The sequence below is a fragment of the Dendropsophus ebraccatus genome, chromosome 3 (assembly GCF_027789765.1).
Source record: "Dendropsophus ebraccatus isolate aDenEbr1 chromosome 3, aDenEbr1.pat, whole genome shotgun sequence".
In the NCBI taxonomy this organism is placed as follows: Eukaryota; Metazoa; Chordata; class Amphibia; order Anura; family Hylidae; genus Dendropsophus; species Dendropsophus ebraccatus.
The window spans coordinates 45,498,801-45,518,968 of NC_091456.1; the positions used below are offsets into that span (position 1 = coordinate 45,498,801).

Genomic DNA, 20,168 nt, shown 5'->3' on the forward strand with positions numbered 1-20,168 from the left:
CACAGTGTGTGTGGTCTCCCACCACAAGTGTTTATGTCTCTCCTGTGCACCTCTCAAAAAGCCTTCTCTTTTCAGGTTAAATAAAGGTGGTGATGAAGTGGTCAGTTTCGCCACTAGATGTCAGTCTTTTGTATTTCTATATATTGCACAGCTGAGGAAGGTCATGGGTTAAAGTTTTATGTGTACCATGTTTTATTAGTGAGCAATAGGAGACCTATTATCTACCTCCTTTCTTATGCACACACTCATCCCCACCACTCACAGGGAAGCTCATTTTAGGTCCCTGTAGGAAAATTTACATGGTGGGGGAAGTGCAGTCTCAGTTCTAACCAGATTCTCAGAGAGGGAAGACGCAAAACCTACTGTTCCTGCTGTAGTTAAGCCAGGGCCTGGCTGCTGCCAGGACCCCTGACAGGGACAAAGTGCAGTCTAGTCTAGACACCAGTGTGTACGGATGCAGCTAGAGACAACCAGTTCCTTTAGTACTACCACTACATTCAGTATGCAGTGCTAAGCATTTTCAAGGGAGAGGAGTCCAGGAACACCCTAACCCACACTGAGGACACGTCTAAAAAGTGCAGGGCAGTATCCTGAACACAAGAGGAACTAGCCTGGATAGGACAAAGCTACCGTAAAGAAGGTCTTTGTATCCTATCTCGCAGAGCAGAGTAACTGGGACACTTAGCTAAGCCCAGATAACCACAGCTGGGGCTTGTAGTACCCTGACAGGACAGGTCACTCAACACTGTAGGGCACAAGGTGGTCAGACAGTCTAAACACAACTACAAGTAAAATTCTAACTATAAAGTCTATCTCTCCAAGTTCTGGCAGAGTACACAGCTACACTGGATTGGGGCTCCTTAGCCAAACTCTTCTCCTCTACTCAACTCTCCAAGCACTGCTACAACTACCTCTCTTCTACTCTACTTTTCCAAGCACCTCCTTAAGTACAATGAGTTTTAGTATTAAGAGTCTGTCCAAAGATTTATATATTCTACTAAAGTGTCTTGTACTACTGAAAAACTTTACAGTAAAGCTCTATTTTTTACAACACTGGGACTCTGTCATACTTCGTATGCACCAGCCCCATACACACAAACAGCACTCCTTGGCTTATTTTTCACAGACTGTCAGAAGCAAAGGTACAAAATCAGTAGACACAAGCCAAAGTCAGGGAATACAAGCAGAAGGTCTGGGTACACAGAGTATAGGTAGAGACATAAGGTACACTAGTGTAGAGGGCAAAACCACAGCTATTGCAGGCACAGCTAGCAGCTCTAAAGACGTTTAAATGGACTGCCTAGATGCTGCCACTGCAACTGATTGGAGCGGCCTCCTGGCTCTCCCATTGGCCCGTGTGACACAGACCCTGCCCAGAGTGGCTGGACACCTGTCACTCCAGGAGGCTTTCTTAGAATGTCTTACTAGGCGTGATTTCAAACCTTGTCACTTATTTTTGCAGACTGGAAGCTGACCAGGTAATTGAGTCCTGAGAGGTCAGTCCAGCCCACTCTCGTCAATTAAGCGGCTATTGGCGCTTGTGGTGACACCAATGGGTGTAATTAGTAATTTTTGTGTGGGCACAATGGGGGTCTCACTACCATGTAAGGCACTATTAAGAAGGCGGACTACTATGTGGGGCTTTATTGGGGAGTCTGTCTACTATGTGGGCACTAATAGGCAGGCTGACTACTATGTGGGACACTATTGGGGAGGCTGACTACTATGTGGGGCGCTTTTGTGGAGGATAACTACTATGTGGGGCACTTTTAGGGAGTAAGACTACTATGTGGGACACTATTGGGGAGCCTGACTACTATGTGGGGCACTTTTGGGGAGGATGACTACTATGTGGGGCACTTTTGGGGAGGATGACTACTATCTACTATATGAGGCAAAATTTGAGGGGCTGATTATTATATGGGGCATTATTGGGAGGGGGGCTGACTATATAGAGCACTATAAGGCTGGGTTCACACTTTGTATATTTGAGGCTGTATTTGTGAGGCTGTATAGCAACCAAAACCAGGAGTGGATTGAAAACACAGAAAGGCTATGTTCACATAATGTTGTAATTGAGTGGATGGCCGTCATTTAATGGCAAATATTTGCTGTTATTTTAAAACAACGGCTGTGGTATTGAAATAATGGCCGTTATTTACTGTTATATGGCGGCCATCCACTCAATTTCAACATTGTGTGAACAGATCCTTTCTGTGTTTTCAATCCACTCCTGGTTTTGGTTGCTATGAGGACCTGACATGAGGACCAAATACTGCCTGAAATATACATAGTGTGAACCCAGCCTTAGGGTGACTCCGCTTTGACAGTGCCAGGATTTTCTGGTGATTGGTTCCCTTTAAAAGATGTTTTGCTACCTTTTTGCCAAGTTTAAGAAAAAAAAGCATAATATGTTCACCATTGCTCCTGCACCACAACATCAAGGACACCTCACCTTAAACTAGCCAGGAAACACTCCAGAGGAAGTGCCTGGAGGAGCTACTTCCACTATCATTTGGAAGGTCTGGTGGAGAAACTCAGCCACCTTGAACAGTGTGACCAGTGACTACCACTCCCATCATTCCAGCCAGACAGCTATCCCGCTGGACCTCCTCAGCACTCCTACTGGGAAACAGCCCGTATCTCATCCCTCACCCTGAAATGTAGAGATTGAGAAATAGCCCTTTACCATGGAGGGAATCATAAGCTGCTTTATAGCAGCAATAAGCCAAAAAATATTGTTATCACTGTGATTGGGTAGAGGTTTTTTTCCACAACAAGACAATGTTCTCAAGTTTATTTCACGTTTTAAATAATGGGTACAGTAAATTGTCTGCTGACAGTGTATCGGGCATGGGCAATCTAAAGAAATATCCTTCTGATCCTTAACTTATCTCCAAGGAATTATACCTCCACCTGACCATATAGTTCTCTTCTCTCAAACATTATCATTGATCTTAATTCTTCCTTGGCAGCAAAGCACTTTGAGCATCAACAATAAATGATTTCTGCAGTTTTGCTTGCGCAGCAGTTGTTAAGAGTCTAGGAAGCTTGAGAGGGGAGAGGGAAAACAATGAAAAAGAGAAAAACATACATACAGGCCCAGACTCTGTGCTGTACAAAAACTGGTGTAATTTGCCGATAGGTGCCAATTAGGGATGGTCCGAAACTGCCGAGGTTCGGGTTCGTATAAACCCGAACGCTCAGCATCAGATTCCCGCTGTCTGGGAGGACCGCCTGGAAAACTGGGATACAGCCTATGGCTATGGCTATATCCCAGTTTTCCAGGCAGTCCTCCCGCTGTATCCACCCTCTCCACGGAGCGGGCAGACAGTGGGAATCATTACCGAGAGTTCGGGTTTGTACGAACCCGAACCGAACTCGGTTCGGACCATCCCTAGTGCCAATCACAGGCCAGCTTTCATATCCCAATCAGCTCTAGTAAAATGATTATTGGTGGCTGAAGAAGTTGGATGGAGCCTTAAAGGGAACCAATCAGCCCAATCGGGCTGATATGTTTTCCAGGAGCGCTGTGTAAAGCTCCTGCAGCAGCCACAGCACGCCGCGGCTGCAGCAGGAGCTTTATACCAGAGAAAAAAGTTTTATTCTCCGAGGGTGTGACAGACACAGGCGGGGAAGTAGTCATCTGGGAGGCCTCCCGCCCGTATCTAGTCACAGCGATCTGCCTGTCAGCGCACTCGGAGGGGATGATTGACAGGCAGAGAGGTCTGTTACTGCGGAGCACGCTGACAGGCAGAGAGGTCTGTTACTGCGGAGCACGCTGACAGGCAGAGCGCAGTGACTAGATACGGCGGGAAGCCTCCCAGATGACTACTTCCCCGCCCATGTCTGTCACACACTCGGAGAATAAAACTCTTTTTTCTCCAGAATAAAGCTCCTTCTGCAGCCACGGCCGCTACATGCCGCGGCTGCTGCAGGAGCTTTATACAGTGCTCCTGGGAACCATATCAGCATAATTGGGCTTATTGGTTCCCTTTAAGGGGTTATCCAGCGAAAATCTTTTTCTTTCAAAACAAATGGTGTCAGAAAGTTTCAGGCTTTCAATGGAAATCCCCAACCAATTACAGCTCCTGTTTTATTTTACCAGAGCTGAAAGCTAAGCTGTGATTGGTTGCAATGGGCAGTTTACACCCGTTTGATTTTACACCCTGTGATAAATCTCCCCCCATTGGTCTAGAATAATGGGCGTATTTAAATTTGATTGTCAAATTAATCAACATGCTAAACATTTACATCTGCAAAAAAAAAAAATAAATACTCTTGTTTTTCAACTGTTCGCACATTGTTTTATTTTCACTCAAAATTAGGGACATATTTTGGTCTTATTTTACTGTGCGGGAACATAGCCTCATTATGATATTGATTGGATTGGTTCCTTACATTCTTTCTCCACTCCCTAGGCCTAATCCAATTATCTGATATGGACAGGTTGTACTACTTATATTATAGCATACCTGTACTTATAAATGTCTGATGTGGGTTCCAGCTATGGAGATCAGGGCCCCCCAATCCCCTCCAGCCTGGTTGCAGAAGCTGAAGTTGGTTGGGATGCTGAAAACAGCCAATCATAAGTCCTACTGATGGTAATGACAGCTGTGTAAATAAATAGTACCGCCCTTGTAAAAAAAACATATCCATCTTATATGTTCACTGTATACCTTTTTTTTAGGTTGCATCTATCTATCTGTCAAAACAAGGATATCCTACAATGAAGGCTATGAACACCTTTGGGCTATGTGATGTGACATCACATTTAATTTTAGAGAAATTGAGCCAGCCTGTACTCCGGTTTCCTCCCACAGCCAAAACATAGAGATAGGTGGATTTAGATTGTGAGCCCTAATGGGGACAGGGAGCAATAATTGGCGAACCTATGTAAAGTGCTGCGGAATCTGTGTGCGCTATACAAATAAAATAAAAGCATAAAAAAGCCTGATCTCCTAAATTGAGGGAAATAGCACTATATATGCATTTCCCATAATTAGTGTATATTAAGAATTTGTCTAACTCTCCTTATGTAATAACATATTAAAAAATACATTTTGCCCGGAGTTCCCCTTTAAGTTTTAGAGGATCTTATCTGTGATTAGTCTCTTTTTTTGGCTGTTTGACAGACAACTTATTAGACAGCCATAATTTTTAGCTCAAATGACGGACGGTATTTTGATTTTAGCTCAAAATTACGGTTGTCCAGAAAACCAGCCATCAAATGGCCAACAAAACACACCCAAAAAAAACCTAAACATGTGTGCTCACAGGTCAGATCCAGTTTAGCATGATATGAATGCATTTCGGTGTCTGTATTACGGACACAGGTCCTGACCTGGGGTCTAAAGACTTGAGCTGACAGCATCATAGGGTTAAACAGCCTAAATCATATCTAGGCTGTTATAGCAGAAGCATGTGGCTCATTTTAAAGCTCGGACTTCCTCAGACCGAGGAAGCGTACACATGCGTGTGAAACAGCGGTAACTAACTGCAGCGTGTGGCATCCCCCCACCTGCTCCTGCATGCTACATTTTAGCCTGTTTGTGAAATAAAGAAGGGTTTTCATAAGACGGTGAGTGTCCCCCATACTTCTTCTTTGAACTGTCATTTTAAAGCTCAGTACTCCGGCCCCACCTGGTACCGGACAGTTGTACAGGGCTTACTCCTATACCCCATAAAAATACAGTGCCATGGAATAAGGTCGCCACTGTAAAAAGGCGTTTTGTTAAGGGGTTCAAACGAGCCCCCAGAGAGAGCTTGATAAATATGCTATTTAGACTGGCAAATATGTTACATGAGCGGTGAATTCTGCAGGGATATTAACAGGAAAAGTAAGCTTTGGAAGTATACACTGGGTGTACTGTCAGACAAAGCTCAGGGTGATGGGATGAAAGCCTAAATGTTCAAAGCTACCTTCCAGCCTCCTGCCGTCTCCCCATTACAAATGCACATTTATTATTGTATAAAATAAATATCTACCTCCTTTTGATTTTTTATTGGCAAGAAACACTGGATTTAGGTCTAATTTAAATTAAGCAGAAAACTTCAATAAATAAAGCCGTTCATGCATTATTAAGAGAAAACGAAAATGGAGCAGTTACCCAAAATCCTTTGCACTTGTTAGGATAAATCCTCCCTAGTGATTTTACCTCTATACTAACTTTACTAAACTGAATGACCCTAGACAGAGCCATGTTTATAGATCAAGCCCCCCTAGGCATTGGAACTGAATACAGCCTCATGTTGTCAGTGTGCTTACATTTAAATAAAAATGTGGATATAGAAATAATAGTACCACTCATAATAGCACCATATGATTGCAACTGCACAATGCATTGCAAAGCCTTTAAAGGGAATCTGTCACTAAGGTTACGCAGCCTTAAATGAAGGAAGTATAAACTAGTGACAGAAATGCTGAACAGATCGGTGTATTGTTGTGCTGGTGCTCATGAATATCCAGGACTACTGAGCACACACACATAATGGAAATGACTAGTTATTGTCCATGTTATTTAGTAGAATATCTCTGAATCAGCTGCAGAAAACAATGTAAGGGATACATAATTCTGTCCAGCTTCTCTGTCACTAGTTTATGCTACCCTGAGAGGCAAGCACAAATCTACTGACAGTCTCTTTAGATGTAAAAAAAAAAAAAACCTAAAGCAACATCACTATTTCAACCTCCAAATCATGTATACACTGGGACGAAGTGTGACAGAAGTGATAGTCTGTGATATGCCCCACTGTATTGGCATATGGTACACATCATGGGACACATCCCTCGTAGTATGCCGTTTGTAAGAACAACATATACTGCTTGATATATGTTTTTCACTGTATAACTTTATATGCAATAGTGTAGTCTGACGTACATTGGCCTGATGAAGGACAAAAGGTGAGTTCTTTAGGCCTCCTTCAGGCTTCTATAAGGGAATATAAAAATTGTTATATTTTCAAAACATCTTCCTTTGTACAGACAGCAACGCGTTTCGGCTAAAGCTTACTGTTAATCATGGTATATACAAAATACTAAAGTAAATGCTAAAATACCCTTAGTGGAGGTAACCTGACCTCACAAATCGCTCCCCAAGCAAAGCACATAAAACAAGTAAAACATATGGGACATACAGATATAAATATTAACCTGATGACAATCGTGCGTTAATATGTAAGTGTAAGGTAATGAAGTGCAGCCTGTGTATTGAATCCTACATATATTACATGTAGTTAAATATACCACATATGATGTATTGAAGTTTATATATGATGCAAGTAAGGCTGTGTCCATGGTACGTCTTTGCAATCTGTTTTTTGCAAAAAATTGATGAAAAACAAATGAAAAAAAACCCGGATGCAACTGTGTGCATCCGTTTTTTCCATTGATTTACATTATTAAAAAAATTGGATCAAAATGGATGTTTTTTTAGCGTACACAAAAACGTGGTCAACCTCATTTTTGTGTCCGCTAAAAGAAACGGATCTGTTTTGATCCGTTTTTTTTTTTTATAATGGAAGTCAATGGAAAAACTGATAAAAATGGATGCACACACATGCAAAAAACAGATAGAAAATACGGATTGCAAAAACATAGTGTGATACATTGTTTATGTCCGAACTTATAGTTACCAGGACAATGTAACCGGGCTGCCTGATCTTTGCCAAACTGTTTTGTGGAAAAAAGGCTAGGAGATAATGATGATGTGGTGTACCCCCGGAGAAGTTATATCGGAGGTACGGCCGGTCACTTGCTAGTCTTCACACCACCTTATGCCCACTAGCGTTGGCCGAACCGTACTAATGGGTAACACAGGCCCTAGACCTTGTTACCTGGGCTGAGCAAAATGCTGAGGGTTCCCTGTTGACACCCACGCTGCAAGACAGAGTTCCTAGGCTTACTGCAACTCTGCTCTGTCCGGACCAGTTCCTAGCTCTTTGGCTCTATACTGGATACTATCCTGCTCTGTGACTTCTCCTTGTCCACGACGTGGGTTGAGGTTATCTTTTGGCTAGTGTAAATACTTGTGAGAAGGTTGGTAACAGTGTACTGTCCTGCATCCTACTCATGTGGGGTACTGGCTAAGACTGACTACTTGGGGACCTGGCAGAGGGCCAGGGCCCAGATAGGACCGCTGTGGAGAGCTGTCTAGTTTGCTTCCTTCCTCCATCACCATTCCGGTGATAGGAAATTTAAAAAAAAAACAGAAATCCTACTGGTCTACAGATTCTGGTAACACATAAACACAATAACCCTTTGCGATCCTTCAGCTGTGCAGCTTCCATACACCTATACACAATACAGCGACATCTAGTGGCCAACTCTTAATACTACTTTCAACATAATAAGGCCACAAAAAGTACAGACTTTTGCGAAGGGTGTATGTAACATAACATTATGTAAAATAACATTTTCTCCAAAGTCGGGTCCTGTCATAGAAAAGGTACATAATTGGTGATGTGTTAGAGATGAGCGTGACTTGAGCCTGCTAGAGGCTGTAGCCAGCTTTTCCAGGCCTCCCTAGGGGTGCATCCAACTTCATCAGCCACAGATATTCAAATACTGAACGATCCGACTCGAGGATGCTCGAGTGATGATACATCTTATTTTACTGTAATGTATTTCACGTGTAATGTATGAAGGATTTAATACACAGGTGGCACTTGAAAACTAGGATCTTGCTCTGTATCTCCGATATGAACAATGGTGAGGAGAACATACTGTATTGTAACATTCACGTTAGTATTTTGTGTATACCATGATTATGGGTTAGTTTTACCTGAAACACATTGGTATCTGTACACATGAAAATCAAAGATGTTTTATATTGGAAGCCACTCTGCTGCTGAATTCATCTTTCTTTTTCCTCGTCTGTTGGCCACTTTGACCACGTGGAGCGTCCCTGTACAGGTGTTCTCCATTGGAGGCGGTGAGCTGTACAGTATTTTCTACTTTTATTATATGGCTATAAACAACCAAATAGAGTACATAGATAACACAGCCAGTATTATAAAATACTTCCAAACAATACACAAATAATACAACCATACAGGGCCCAAATTGTACTGATACTCACTATATACTGTACATGTATGTAGACATAATCAACCTAAATACAGGCACAGACGTACCGTGTTTCCCCCGAAAATAAGACAGTGCCTTATATTAATTTGTGCTCAAAAACAGGCACTATGTCTTATTTTTGGGGGTATGTCTTATTTCTCTCCCCCAAGCGTGCGGCATGGACCAGTATGCCTGCGGCGCCGGCTGTTAAGGTCCACAAGGGGATTAGGTGAGTCCTGGGTGACGGCAGGTGGCAACGGGTGGCCTTACTTTCAGGGGAGGGGGTGCCATGTTTTAGAGTAGGGGTGCCTTATTTTCAAGGGGATGCCTTACTTTAGGCTAGTTGATATGGTAGTTGGGGTGTCTTATTTTATGAGGGCGTTTTATTTTCGGGGAAACACTGTATATATGTTTGACGTAGTCAGGGATACAGATGCACATCCTCTACATAGATGTATGCACAGTCACTAAATACACGCATGCATAACACATACACATTCTACAAATATTCTCTACATAGATGCATGCAAACATACACAATTACTATATACATACATTGTACACACACATAATCATTTGCACACTGACTGCGTACTCACATATGCACAATCCATTGACACATTCTTCTTAGGCTGGTTTTACACTGCCTTAAGATGTCGGAAAAACGCCCCAAAAAATGTGATGACTTTTATTTTTTGCAAAAACGTCAGCGGCCGACCCTTAAGCTGGAAGTCAATAGAAGCTTATAAAATGCCTTACATACTTGCATTACTTACTTACATTTTTTTGGGGTGGCGTTTGTCTCCTCTCCAGCATTTTTGAGGCTCTTGGGCAGTTTTTCCAAAACTCAGCAGGCGCTGTGGCATTTTTCTCCCAAAGAGTTTAATGGAATTTCTTCTGCTGGTCTAAAAAACTCCATAGCTTATGTGTATGGTATTTTTAGTGGCCCCTTTTGTACACCAAAATTGACAGTCATGCCCCAGGGTGTTAAGTTGACCCCCTGGGGGGCCAGACTGTACCCTGTTGGGGGGGGGGGGGATTAAGCTTACCCTCCCAGTGTCCCGCGTCAATCTTCTGTGGAATAGCCAATTAGCAGCTTAAGTGGCTAAGCAAAGACCTCTGCAGCGTCAGCTCAGCCAATCAGTGGCTGCAGCGGTATCTCGCCACTGATTGGCTTAACAGACATTTCAGGAGCCAAAGCCTGGCACACATTAAGCTCAGTGTGCTGGGTCTTGTGTAGAAAAAACGACATCTGATGGTGAGTATGAATGCTTCCCACACACACTGTGCCCATCCCAGTAAGGAAGAGGGTCACTTAAAGGGGTAGTGCGGTCTAAAGCATTTTTTCACTAAATTACACAGATTTCAAAGTTATACAACATTGTAATGTGTGTTATTTAAGTGCATGGCCCCCTTCCCCATGTTTCCCCCGAACGCGGACCCGGAAGTGTGATGCACTATACTTACGTTATCATCGCCATCTTGGGACGAACACGTCATCTTCAGGAGGCCGGCCTGACTGCTCATGCCGGCCCCCCTCCAGCGCGTCATCAGCTGCTTAGCCACTATTGGCTGAGCATAGCCAATCGTAGCCGGCCTCCAGAAGATGACGTGTTCGTCCCAAGATGGCGGCCAGGGTTGACAGTGATAATGTAAGTATAGTGCATTACACTTCCGGGTCCGCGGTCGGGGGGGGACATAGGGAAGGGGGACATTCACTTAAATAACACACATTACAATGTTGTATAAGGCTATGTTCACATTAGGTATCAGACCAGTGAGCCGCTTGCTTCACTGTGTGAACTGACAGGGCTTTCTGCAGCTGGAATTCACTGAATTCCGGCCGCAGAAAACTGACATGTCATTTTTTCCCGGCGCCGCCTGGGATCCCGGCCGGAGCGCATACGATGTGTGTACGCTCCAGCCGGGATCCCATAAGGCTATGTCACACACAGCAAAACTACGGCCGTAGTTCTGCGGTGAGAACTACCGCTGTAGTTTTACGTAGTGTGAACATACCCTAACTTTGTTATGTGTGTTATTTAGTGAAAGAATGCTTTAGACCGCACTACCCCTTTAACCCCCTTTCTTGCTTGCATGTGTGCAGTGCAAGATCAGTCTTGCCCCCAGGGGGTTAAGTGGGGATGAAATGCATTCTCTCGTAACCCTCCGAGGGCTAGACTGTAAGCAACTATCTGTACAGATGCTGCATACTGTATGGAGCAGAACACCTGTCAAGATGATAGGTGTTCTGCTCTTGCCTTTTTTATTTTGTGTGTCTGTTATTATTTATTTATTTATAAAGCGATATGCTATACAAGCGATAGGGGTAATAAACAGGAACAATACAAGATCTAAAACACATTACATGTCTCTCCCTTTTGTTTTTCAGATATCTATAGCCAGAGGATTTTGTCGTATTCTGTGGACTATATCGATAACTAGAGGATTTTTTTGTTTAATAAAATGGTCAGTAAGGGATGTGGGTCGTTTTTATTTGAATTCAAAATATTTTTAAATTGTGTATTGTATTTCTTTTTTTACTTAAAGTGACACTGTGACCCACTTTTTGCATTATGAATGAACAGGCTTAGCAGTTGAAGCTGTCTGATAGATGGCATCCATTACTAAGCTGGGGCTTAGTGTTAGCCAGTAAAATGTCTCGCTTTAGCTGCTGAGTGGCTTAGCAAACATTTCAAGAGCCAGAGCCCAGAACACATCAAGCTCAGTGTGCCAGGTCTGGTAAAAAAAAAAGATGTCTGATGGTAAGTATGAATGCTCCCCACAATTACTGTGCTTAGTATACCCCAGTACATAGGGGTACTGGGAAGAACTAGGTACCAGCAGTCCCCATTTAACCCCCTGGGGGCCAGACTGATCTTTCACTGAACTCGTGCCAGCAAGGAAGGGGGTTTAGTGATCCCTTCCCTTGCTAGGACGGGTGAAGTGCAGGGGGGAGGAACGGCTTCATGCTCACCATCAGATGTCTTTTTTTCTTTCTCAGACCTGGCACACTGAGCATGTTGTGTGATGGGCTCTGGCACCTGCAAGCCAGCACAGCCAATCAGCAGCTGAGGTGGGGCAACGCTTCAGCTGCTGATGGCTCAGCAACCTGGCATGCAGGAAACTCAGTGTGATGTTCTGGTGCCCACTCCAGCAGGGAAAGGGTCACACTACCCTTTTAATTTCTGTCCAGACCCAAACATGGACTTTAGCAATAAAGTCCGAGTTCAAAAATGCCTGAAAAGAAAGACATTTTTTTTAAAAAGCAAACACATTTTTTCTGGTGTTTTTGTGTAGGCCAGAAAAACGCCCCAAAAAAGCTGTGTGTGTGGGCTCTCTTATACTGGTATTGACCTCTTACATTTTCACTTGCACCCTAACTTAAAGGCATAATCTTGTGTTCAAAATAATGATTATATTGTTGGAGCTGATGAAAAAGGAAATAATTGATAGGTACTAACCCCTGGTCTTCCTCAGTTCCCACTTCTGCTCCTATTCAGCTCTTTTTGGTTCCCTGATGTTAGTTTTTTCTCTTTTGAGACAAGATCAAATTCCTGTGGCCAGTGATTGGCTGAGCAGGCAGGTCCTGCTCCAACCTCATGTCTCAGAAGCAGACAGAACAGACCAACAATGGGGTACCGGAAAGAGCCTAATGGAAGCTACAATAGGAGCTATTAAGAATAAATATATATATATATATATATATATATATATATATATATATATATATATATATATTTTTTTTTTTTTCCCATTAGCCCCCATAAATATAATAATTACTTTTGAACATCAGAATACCCCTTTATATCCTATGGTAGTAGCAACATAGACAGAGTGGGAGAAGATCAGCAGAGCTAATCTATACCTTTGTGCACATGGGAACAAAAGGTTACGTCACTCGTGTGCCCTGCACCAAGTCACTGGCTGTTGGAGAATATTACCTACAGGGTGACCTGGCTAATAGGGAGAATTACGTACAGAAGGGGTCATTTTTAATATTGGAGACTACCTACAGGGGGGATGTGCCTAAAGGGGATCAAAAGAGCAGGAAAGGTCCTAGTGTCTTCCGTCTGTACTGATGCAGACAACAGGGGACGGGAGCATGTTGCGAGTGCTGTGGGCGCCGTGACATTGGTAACATCAGGTAGTTCTTGTTCATTGCTTGAAACTTGCTCCCACCTCCCTCTTGTCTGCGGAAGTATCACTACAGATGGGCAGAGAGGGCATGTGCAGCACCGGAGAACAGAAAAGGTAAGACCATTATGGTTCTCCAGATATCATCTTTAAATGGGGAAATTACCTACAGAGGGACCTGACTCTAGAAAATGACATATAGGGGAGTTGCATATGGAGGAAACCTGGCTGATAAAAGAAACTATATATGGGGAGGGGGCTACTTCATTGCCATGTGATAAGTATTACCAGGTGAGATCAGATTGTTTATGACAAGAAAAACACCTGCGATAAAGCCTGATAATAATCACATGGCAAAGCCCAATCAGTCAATTTGGACAAAATTGCAGAGCCCATATAATCAATTACGCCCTAATTATACAAAGAAACGCAACTAAATTGTAAATGTTAAACATGGCCTTATACAAAAACATTTATGATGACTGCTTGTACCATATTTTGGCATTAAGTAATCTAGTATTTTTGCCTGCAGTAACATTTTATGAAATTGCTCCAGAACCATGGCCAGGTATCTGGCTGTGACAGACATCTGGTCATTAATAAGGAACGGCACAAGAAAAAATTAGATATGTTACAATGCAATATGTCTGATCATGTTTTCCCCTACAATTGACATCTGGGACTTTTTGGATGTCCCGATACACATATTTTTGATAGCATAAGCTAGCATTAAAGTGTATGAGCACCTGCTTATGGGTTCTGTATCCTGTTATTCTCATCCTCATTCTGTGAGCCCAGAGTACACAGCAGAGAAAGTAGCAATGCAGCTTCCTCTAATGGTCCTGGTGACTGATAATGTGATCTGTCAAATGCCAGCCCTACATCAGACCACCAGAGACAAGGCTGCGTTGCCCTGTAACAGAGGCTGCTATGGTAGTTCTGGTTACAAAGGAAAGATGTAGTGTAAGGGTCCATTTAGTTGTACAGTTTTTTAAGATGCATGTTTTGATGCCGCATGTTTTGAAGCTGAGAGCATGCAACATGTTTTTGCCTTTACTCCTGCTTGTTTTGAGGCTTTAAATTCGTAATGAAAAACAAAATGCCATTGAAAACAGTGTGAATGGTCCCTTTATAAGAATATGATGCATTGGAAAAATCACTTTGATAGACTACCAAATAATAAGTTATAGGCATGGGGAATCTTCGGCCCTCCAGCTGTTGAAAAGCTACTATTCCCATCGTGCCAAAAGCTGTCCAAGCATGATGAGAATTATGGTTTTGCAACAGCTGAGGAACCAAAGGATCCCCATCCCTGTTATAGGTAATACACTGTCCCAAACATACATTTCCTGTTGAGATAAAAATTAAAGCATATAATGTGGAAGCACTGTTACAATTACCTGGCTATTGCCATTTCTTGCTTCTGCCTTGCTGTAACTTCTGCTCTTCTTGCAGCCTCTACAGCTCTTTCCACCTTTTCCCTCCCTTTTCCTCTTCGGAGTGGAAACAGGCTCTTGACTTTTCCACTGGCCAGCATATTCATTTTGTACTTTCCTTCTTCACGTGACCCATCAGGATAGGTGGTTCTACCATAGCCATGCCGTCGATTCCGCAACCACTCTCCTTCATAGCAGAGTCCGTTGGACCTTCGGCTTACTCCATATCCGCTGCGGCGGTCACCCTTCCATTCACCAGCATAAGTCTCTGTTTCCCAAGCAGCAATCGGCAGCTCAGACTCTGTTTCTGATACACTAGCACTTGATCCATCCTGACTGGCACTAGACCCCAAAGACCCTCCAGCCCCCCGAGTCTCACTTCTTAAAGAACTACGTTGGCTATCTCGACCACTTGAAGGTGCTTTGGTGTCTGATCCACGATGAAGTCGGAAACCACTGAGTATGAGTGAACGAGTGAAAAAAAATCCTCTCTTTTTGGGTTTACCACTCCCTCCAGGTCCAGGACCATCTGATCCAACCCCTCGAACTTTCAGAACAAAACCCCCACGTGATCCAGAGGCTGGGCTTCCTGGCAGGAGTCCTGGATTGGCATGAGAATGAGGGCCGGGAGACTGAGGCAAAGAATTAAGGGTTGGTGTTCGAGGAGAACGCAGTAGTGCAGCTTGGTGATATGGGACACTCTGTCGTACCCCATATCCATGACGTTTGCCAGTTTGCCACTGTCCTTGATATGTACCTGCAGAGTGAAAGGAGTGAAAGTTAGGAAAATATAGGTAAATATACATGGGAAGAGAGTCATCCAACTATTAACAGATCTTTGATTTACTTAAAATAACATAATATTAGTCTAATTATTAAAATATAACTAACTTAACTGTTCATAGAAAGAGATAACATTTTTTCATTGATTTTATAAATGTTAGTCGGTAAAATCCCTTTAAAATATTTGATTTAGAAAAATTGATTGTTGACTTACCTTTATCTGAATATGTCTCGACACCATATCCATCCTGCTGTCCATCAGTCCAGAGGCCTTCATATCTTGCTCCAGAGAGGCTCTCTCTCACTCCAAGCCTTCCTTTTAACCCATGTGTCCACTCTCCTCGATACAGCCATCGCCCTTTGTGCTCTTCGCCCAGCCCATTTCTTTTGCCTTGGTCCCAGTATCCACGATATGTGTTCCCACTGGGCCATGTATAAACACCCAGAGATTCAAAGCCGTTACTCCAAAGGCCACTGTATTCTCCCTGCCTTGTAGGGCCTTTGCATACCCCATATCCATGTGCTCGGCCCTCATGCCAGTCTCCCACATAACATCCACCATCTGAAAACCCAAATGTTCCCCCGCTGAACATGCAAGAGCCGGTCTCACATCGATCTCGTCCGACCCCCAGTTTGACTCTTAATTACCTGCTCCACAGTCCTTGCATAGTTAGTTTCTCTGGATCCACTGGCATTTACGCCTTGGTAAATAAACAGCTGGCTTCATGTATATACCCAGTCAAGTCAAAGTATCTCTTCTTTACAGAGATTAACCTTTCTTCCGGGGTATTTGTATGAAAACAAGTTGTTGTTCTTGTGAAATTTTTTTTATTACCAGTCCCTATATCTGTTTGTCCATTATCCAGGTAGGCGCTCTCTGTTTTATCCAGTCTCTAGTGGCGTGGCAGTATCTTAGTGCATGTGGCTATTAAAAATACCTGAAAAGACAGAACATGACACTTACACCAAATACTATACATAGTTCAGTAAGTTTACACTCTGTTGTCAATGTTTTAGTATGAGAATCTTTAGTCGGAGAGGTCAGACTGTTTATCTATTGCTATATTACTACCACTGTTCAATTCACCAGGCAATACGTAAATTATTAATGACGTATAGTAAAATACTAGCACTATAATCAGACTAGACTTTTAGTATGCATAACAAAGGGAAAAACTTAGACAACGTACGATTACAATTGTAGAAGTCCATGGGTACAGTATAAGAGACATATACAATATATGTTAATACAGTACATAAAATAACGTACTTCAAAAAAGGAGCATAAATATAGTCAGAAATGCATGCATATGACACCCTAAAAAGAACGACTTAAAATATATCACTTCAAATTTCAAGGCCACGTCACATGTGTATGCATACATAATACATAAGAGCTAAACAGTCGCACAACAACATATACACAGATATTGACTAAAGCTGCCGTGCATGTGCACACACACACATAGGGAATTATCGGAGGGACACTTATTGATCCCTGTATATTACATACTCAGCATAAGGTGGTAACAGGACTACATACATGGAGTGTACCCACAATCATACACCTATATATGTCAGCCATTTACATTAGAATCTGCTCACTCACACATAGCTCTTCACTTACCTCTCAGTGCTTATAGATGCAGGTTTGAGACGGCTGGAGGGGGTGGAGGATGGAAAGGAGGAGGAGGAGGAGGAGAGCTGAATGTGGAGGGGCTTCTGTCAGGGTGGAGATGTGCAATGAGGGTTAGTGGTGGCCAGGAGGGGGAGGTGTGCTGGAAATTTGGAGCATTTATAATATCCAGGCATTGGTAAAGATGTGCAGTGGGCGACGGAGAAATGCTGGGTGTGGGTGGAAGAAGGATGTATAAGAGGGGGAAGATGGGGTCACGTCAGGTTACCGTGCATGAACCGGTGCCCAGGTTCCGGGGACAGCTTGTCACCTTTGTATACTATAAAACTCATGATCTGCATGTAACACACATAAAACCCATGTGTATATACTAGACAGGTATCAATATATTAAATGAGAAAGCAATGACTGCAGGTTTAGGAGGATGCATTTCCCAGGATGTATCATCTGCCACGATTTACCTATGTATACACATGCACGGTAGTGTATACAGCTCCGTTCATTAGCACACAGCCTTCCTTTTCTCCCTAGCAACATCCTGCAGCTGGCCCATGACTACCGTCTCCATGGTAGCAGGAGGAAGAGAGAGGAGGTCCCATGGAAACGGTTGCCATGGAAAAGAGGGCTGCAGCATCCCCTGCTATCTTGTTACATACACATTGACAGACATAAACATGGATACAGCTAAACAGGCTCATAAATTATAATCAGGCCCTGCCATGTTTTCAGGGATGGATTGTTATTTTCCTATGAGTAGTTATTCACCTGTGAATGATGCCGGTAGTGTAGAGGGTTTCTACAGAAGGACGATGTGTTCGATATCGAGACGTCTTCATTTACAAACGGAGTAATATGTAAGATGCACATTTTACAGGACTATATTGTCTGGTACAATGTTTCCCATCACACAAAAGGACAAATGAAACAATAGAACACTGTCAGGTCCGTTAGATTGCATTACATGTATCATGCAAATATGCTATAAGCGAATATGATCAGATTGCTTAAAGGGGTATTTCCATTCACAACATATAGTAGTAATTTCTGAACACCCCCTCCCCCCCCCTCCAATTTGGCCCGGTTGTTTTACACAGTTTATGTTATTCCCAGTGGTGTAGCAATAGTGCAATAGTGGCCGTAACAGTGACTACTGCGAGCAGGCCCGTATACTATGAGGGCCCACCAGCCCCCTTACCGCATGTTGTCACTCCGAGTTCTCCTGAATCGGCATTGAATATGACAACTGAACTGGCCCTGGAAACTGCCGTGACAGATCCTGCAGGCTGCTCTCTTCATATTCAGTTGTAACAGTAAATGCTCAAACAGTTGAAAAGCTGAGTGCTGCCAGGAGCGACTGCTCCCAGTCCTGTCACTTGGCACATCCTGTTTGATGCCATCAGTGCGATTAGCTCTGCCTGCATTACACAGAATCCAGACCTGACCAGAAGAGGTCGGAGCACCAGAGCAGAGCAGGAGCCAGGACAGGGTAGCGTTACCAGTGGGGACAGATTATTTCTCCAGCCTGTGACTCTTCAGGTTGCAGAAGTGCAACCTGTGTTGTCCCACCACCGGTGTTACTATTGGTTACACCCTTCATAAAAGCCTGTACTTTTAAAAGTGAGTGGTGATGTAGTAGTACCAGAGTTTTGCCACAAGATGTCGCTGTTATAACTATGTCTATCTAGGTGTTGCACAGCTGTAGTACCCAAAGAGTTATTGTTTGTTTATGCACCACATGGGTCTGTACACCAATAAGAGTTCTTTCTTCTTCTCACCTATCATCTCTCTCTTTACTTTCACATACGCACTCCTCACCCACTCACAGCACACCTTACATGCACTGTAGGAAGGAATTCATATGGGTAGAGGGAGTGTAGGGTCTTTTGTCTTTGGCACTGTAGAGAAAGGACGCAGGCTAAAATGCTCTCTACAGCAGTCCAGTTGGGCCCTAGCTCCTGCTCCTGCCTCCATATAGTAATAATACCCCCTGCTGTGCATCCATATAGTAATAATGCCCCAAGTGTTCCCCTTCATATAGTAATAATGTCCCCTGCTGTGCCTCCTATATAGTAATAATGCGCCTTCTGCTGTGCTTCCTATATAGTATTAATGCGCCTGCTGTAACCACCATAGTAATAAAGTTCGCCATCCCCACACATACTACCCCACCTGACCCCCACACACATACTACCGCACCTGACCCAACCATATACACACTGTGCCATTTGACCCCCCCATGCACACTATCCCCCCCGAGCCTTTTCCACACACTATCCCCCCCGACCCCCCTCCGCACACGATCCCCCCTGACTCCCCCCTCCGCACACTATCCCCCTGACCCCCCCTCCGCACACTATCCCCCCTGACAATCCCTCCGCACACTATCCCCCCTGACACCCCCTCTGCACACTACCCCCCCTGACACCCCTCCGCACACTATGCCCTCTGCAGCCCCCTCCACACACTATACCCCCTGACACCCCCTCCGCACACTACCCCCCCTGACCCCCCTCCGCACACTATGCCCTCTGCAGCCCCCTCCACACACTATACCCCCTGCAGCCCCCTCTCCACACACTATCCCCCCTGCAGCCCCCCCCCCCCCACACTATCCCCCCTGCAGTCCCCCCTCCACACACTATCCCCCTGCAGCCCCCCTCCACACACTATCCCCCCTGCAGCCCCCCTCCACACACTATCCCCCTGCAGCCCCCCCTCCACACACTATCCCCCCTGCAGCCCCCCCTCCACACACTATTCCCTCTGCAGCCCCCCCTCCACACACTATCCCCCCTGCAGCCCCCCTCCACACACTATTCCCTCTGCAGCCCTCCTCCACACACATACACACTACCCCACCTGATCTGATGAGTGCCGTAGCGGCAGCCTCGACTACTGCCCGCCCGACATATCGATGTGTTCTTCCAATGCAATCAGCGCAGGGTGGGAACGTGGAGCCGCTGCGGTCGGCCATGGTGCACGCAGCCAATCAATGCTTGCACCACGGCCGGCTGGCCGCAGCGGCCCCACGCTCCTGCTCTGATTGCATTGGAGGAGCAGGGGCGGGCAGTAGATGAGGCGGAGGGGCGGCCAGAACAAGTATTGAGCA

General features: G+C 44.3%; 1 protein-coding gene across 5 annotated transcripts in view; it reads right to left on the minus strand.

Annotated features, from left to right (window-relative positions):
- Nucleotides 1–17,953, minus strand: part of JPH4 (junctophilin 4) — a 32,163-nt gene extending 14,210 nt beyond the window's left edge. For 2 of the 5 annotated variants that reach the window (XM_069964210.1, XM_069964205.1), the window contains exons 1-3: nucleotides 17,051–17,505; nucleotides 15,638–16,361; nucleotides 14,605–15,397 (exon numbers count right to left, since the gene is read on the minus strand). In XM_069964210.1, the coding sequence (XP_069820311.1) occupies nucleotides 14,605–15,397; nucleotides 15,638–16,016 (1,172 nt within the window). In that variant the 5' untranslated portion in view covers nucleotides 16,017–16,361; nucleotides 17,051–17,505. The other 3 variants (XM_069964206.1, XM_069964209.1, XM_069964208.1) reach the window with 3 other exon arrangements.
- Nucleotides 17,954–20,168: the final 2,215 nt, after the last annotated feature.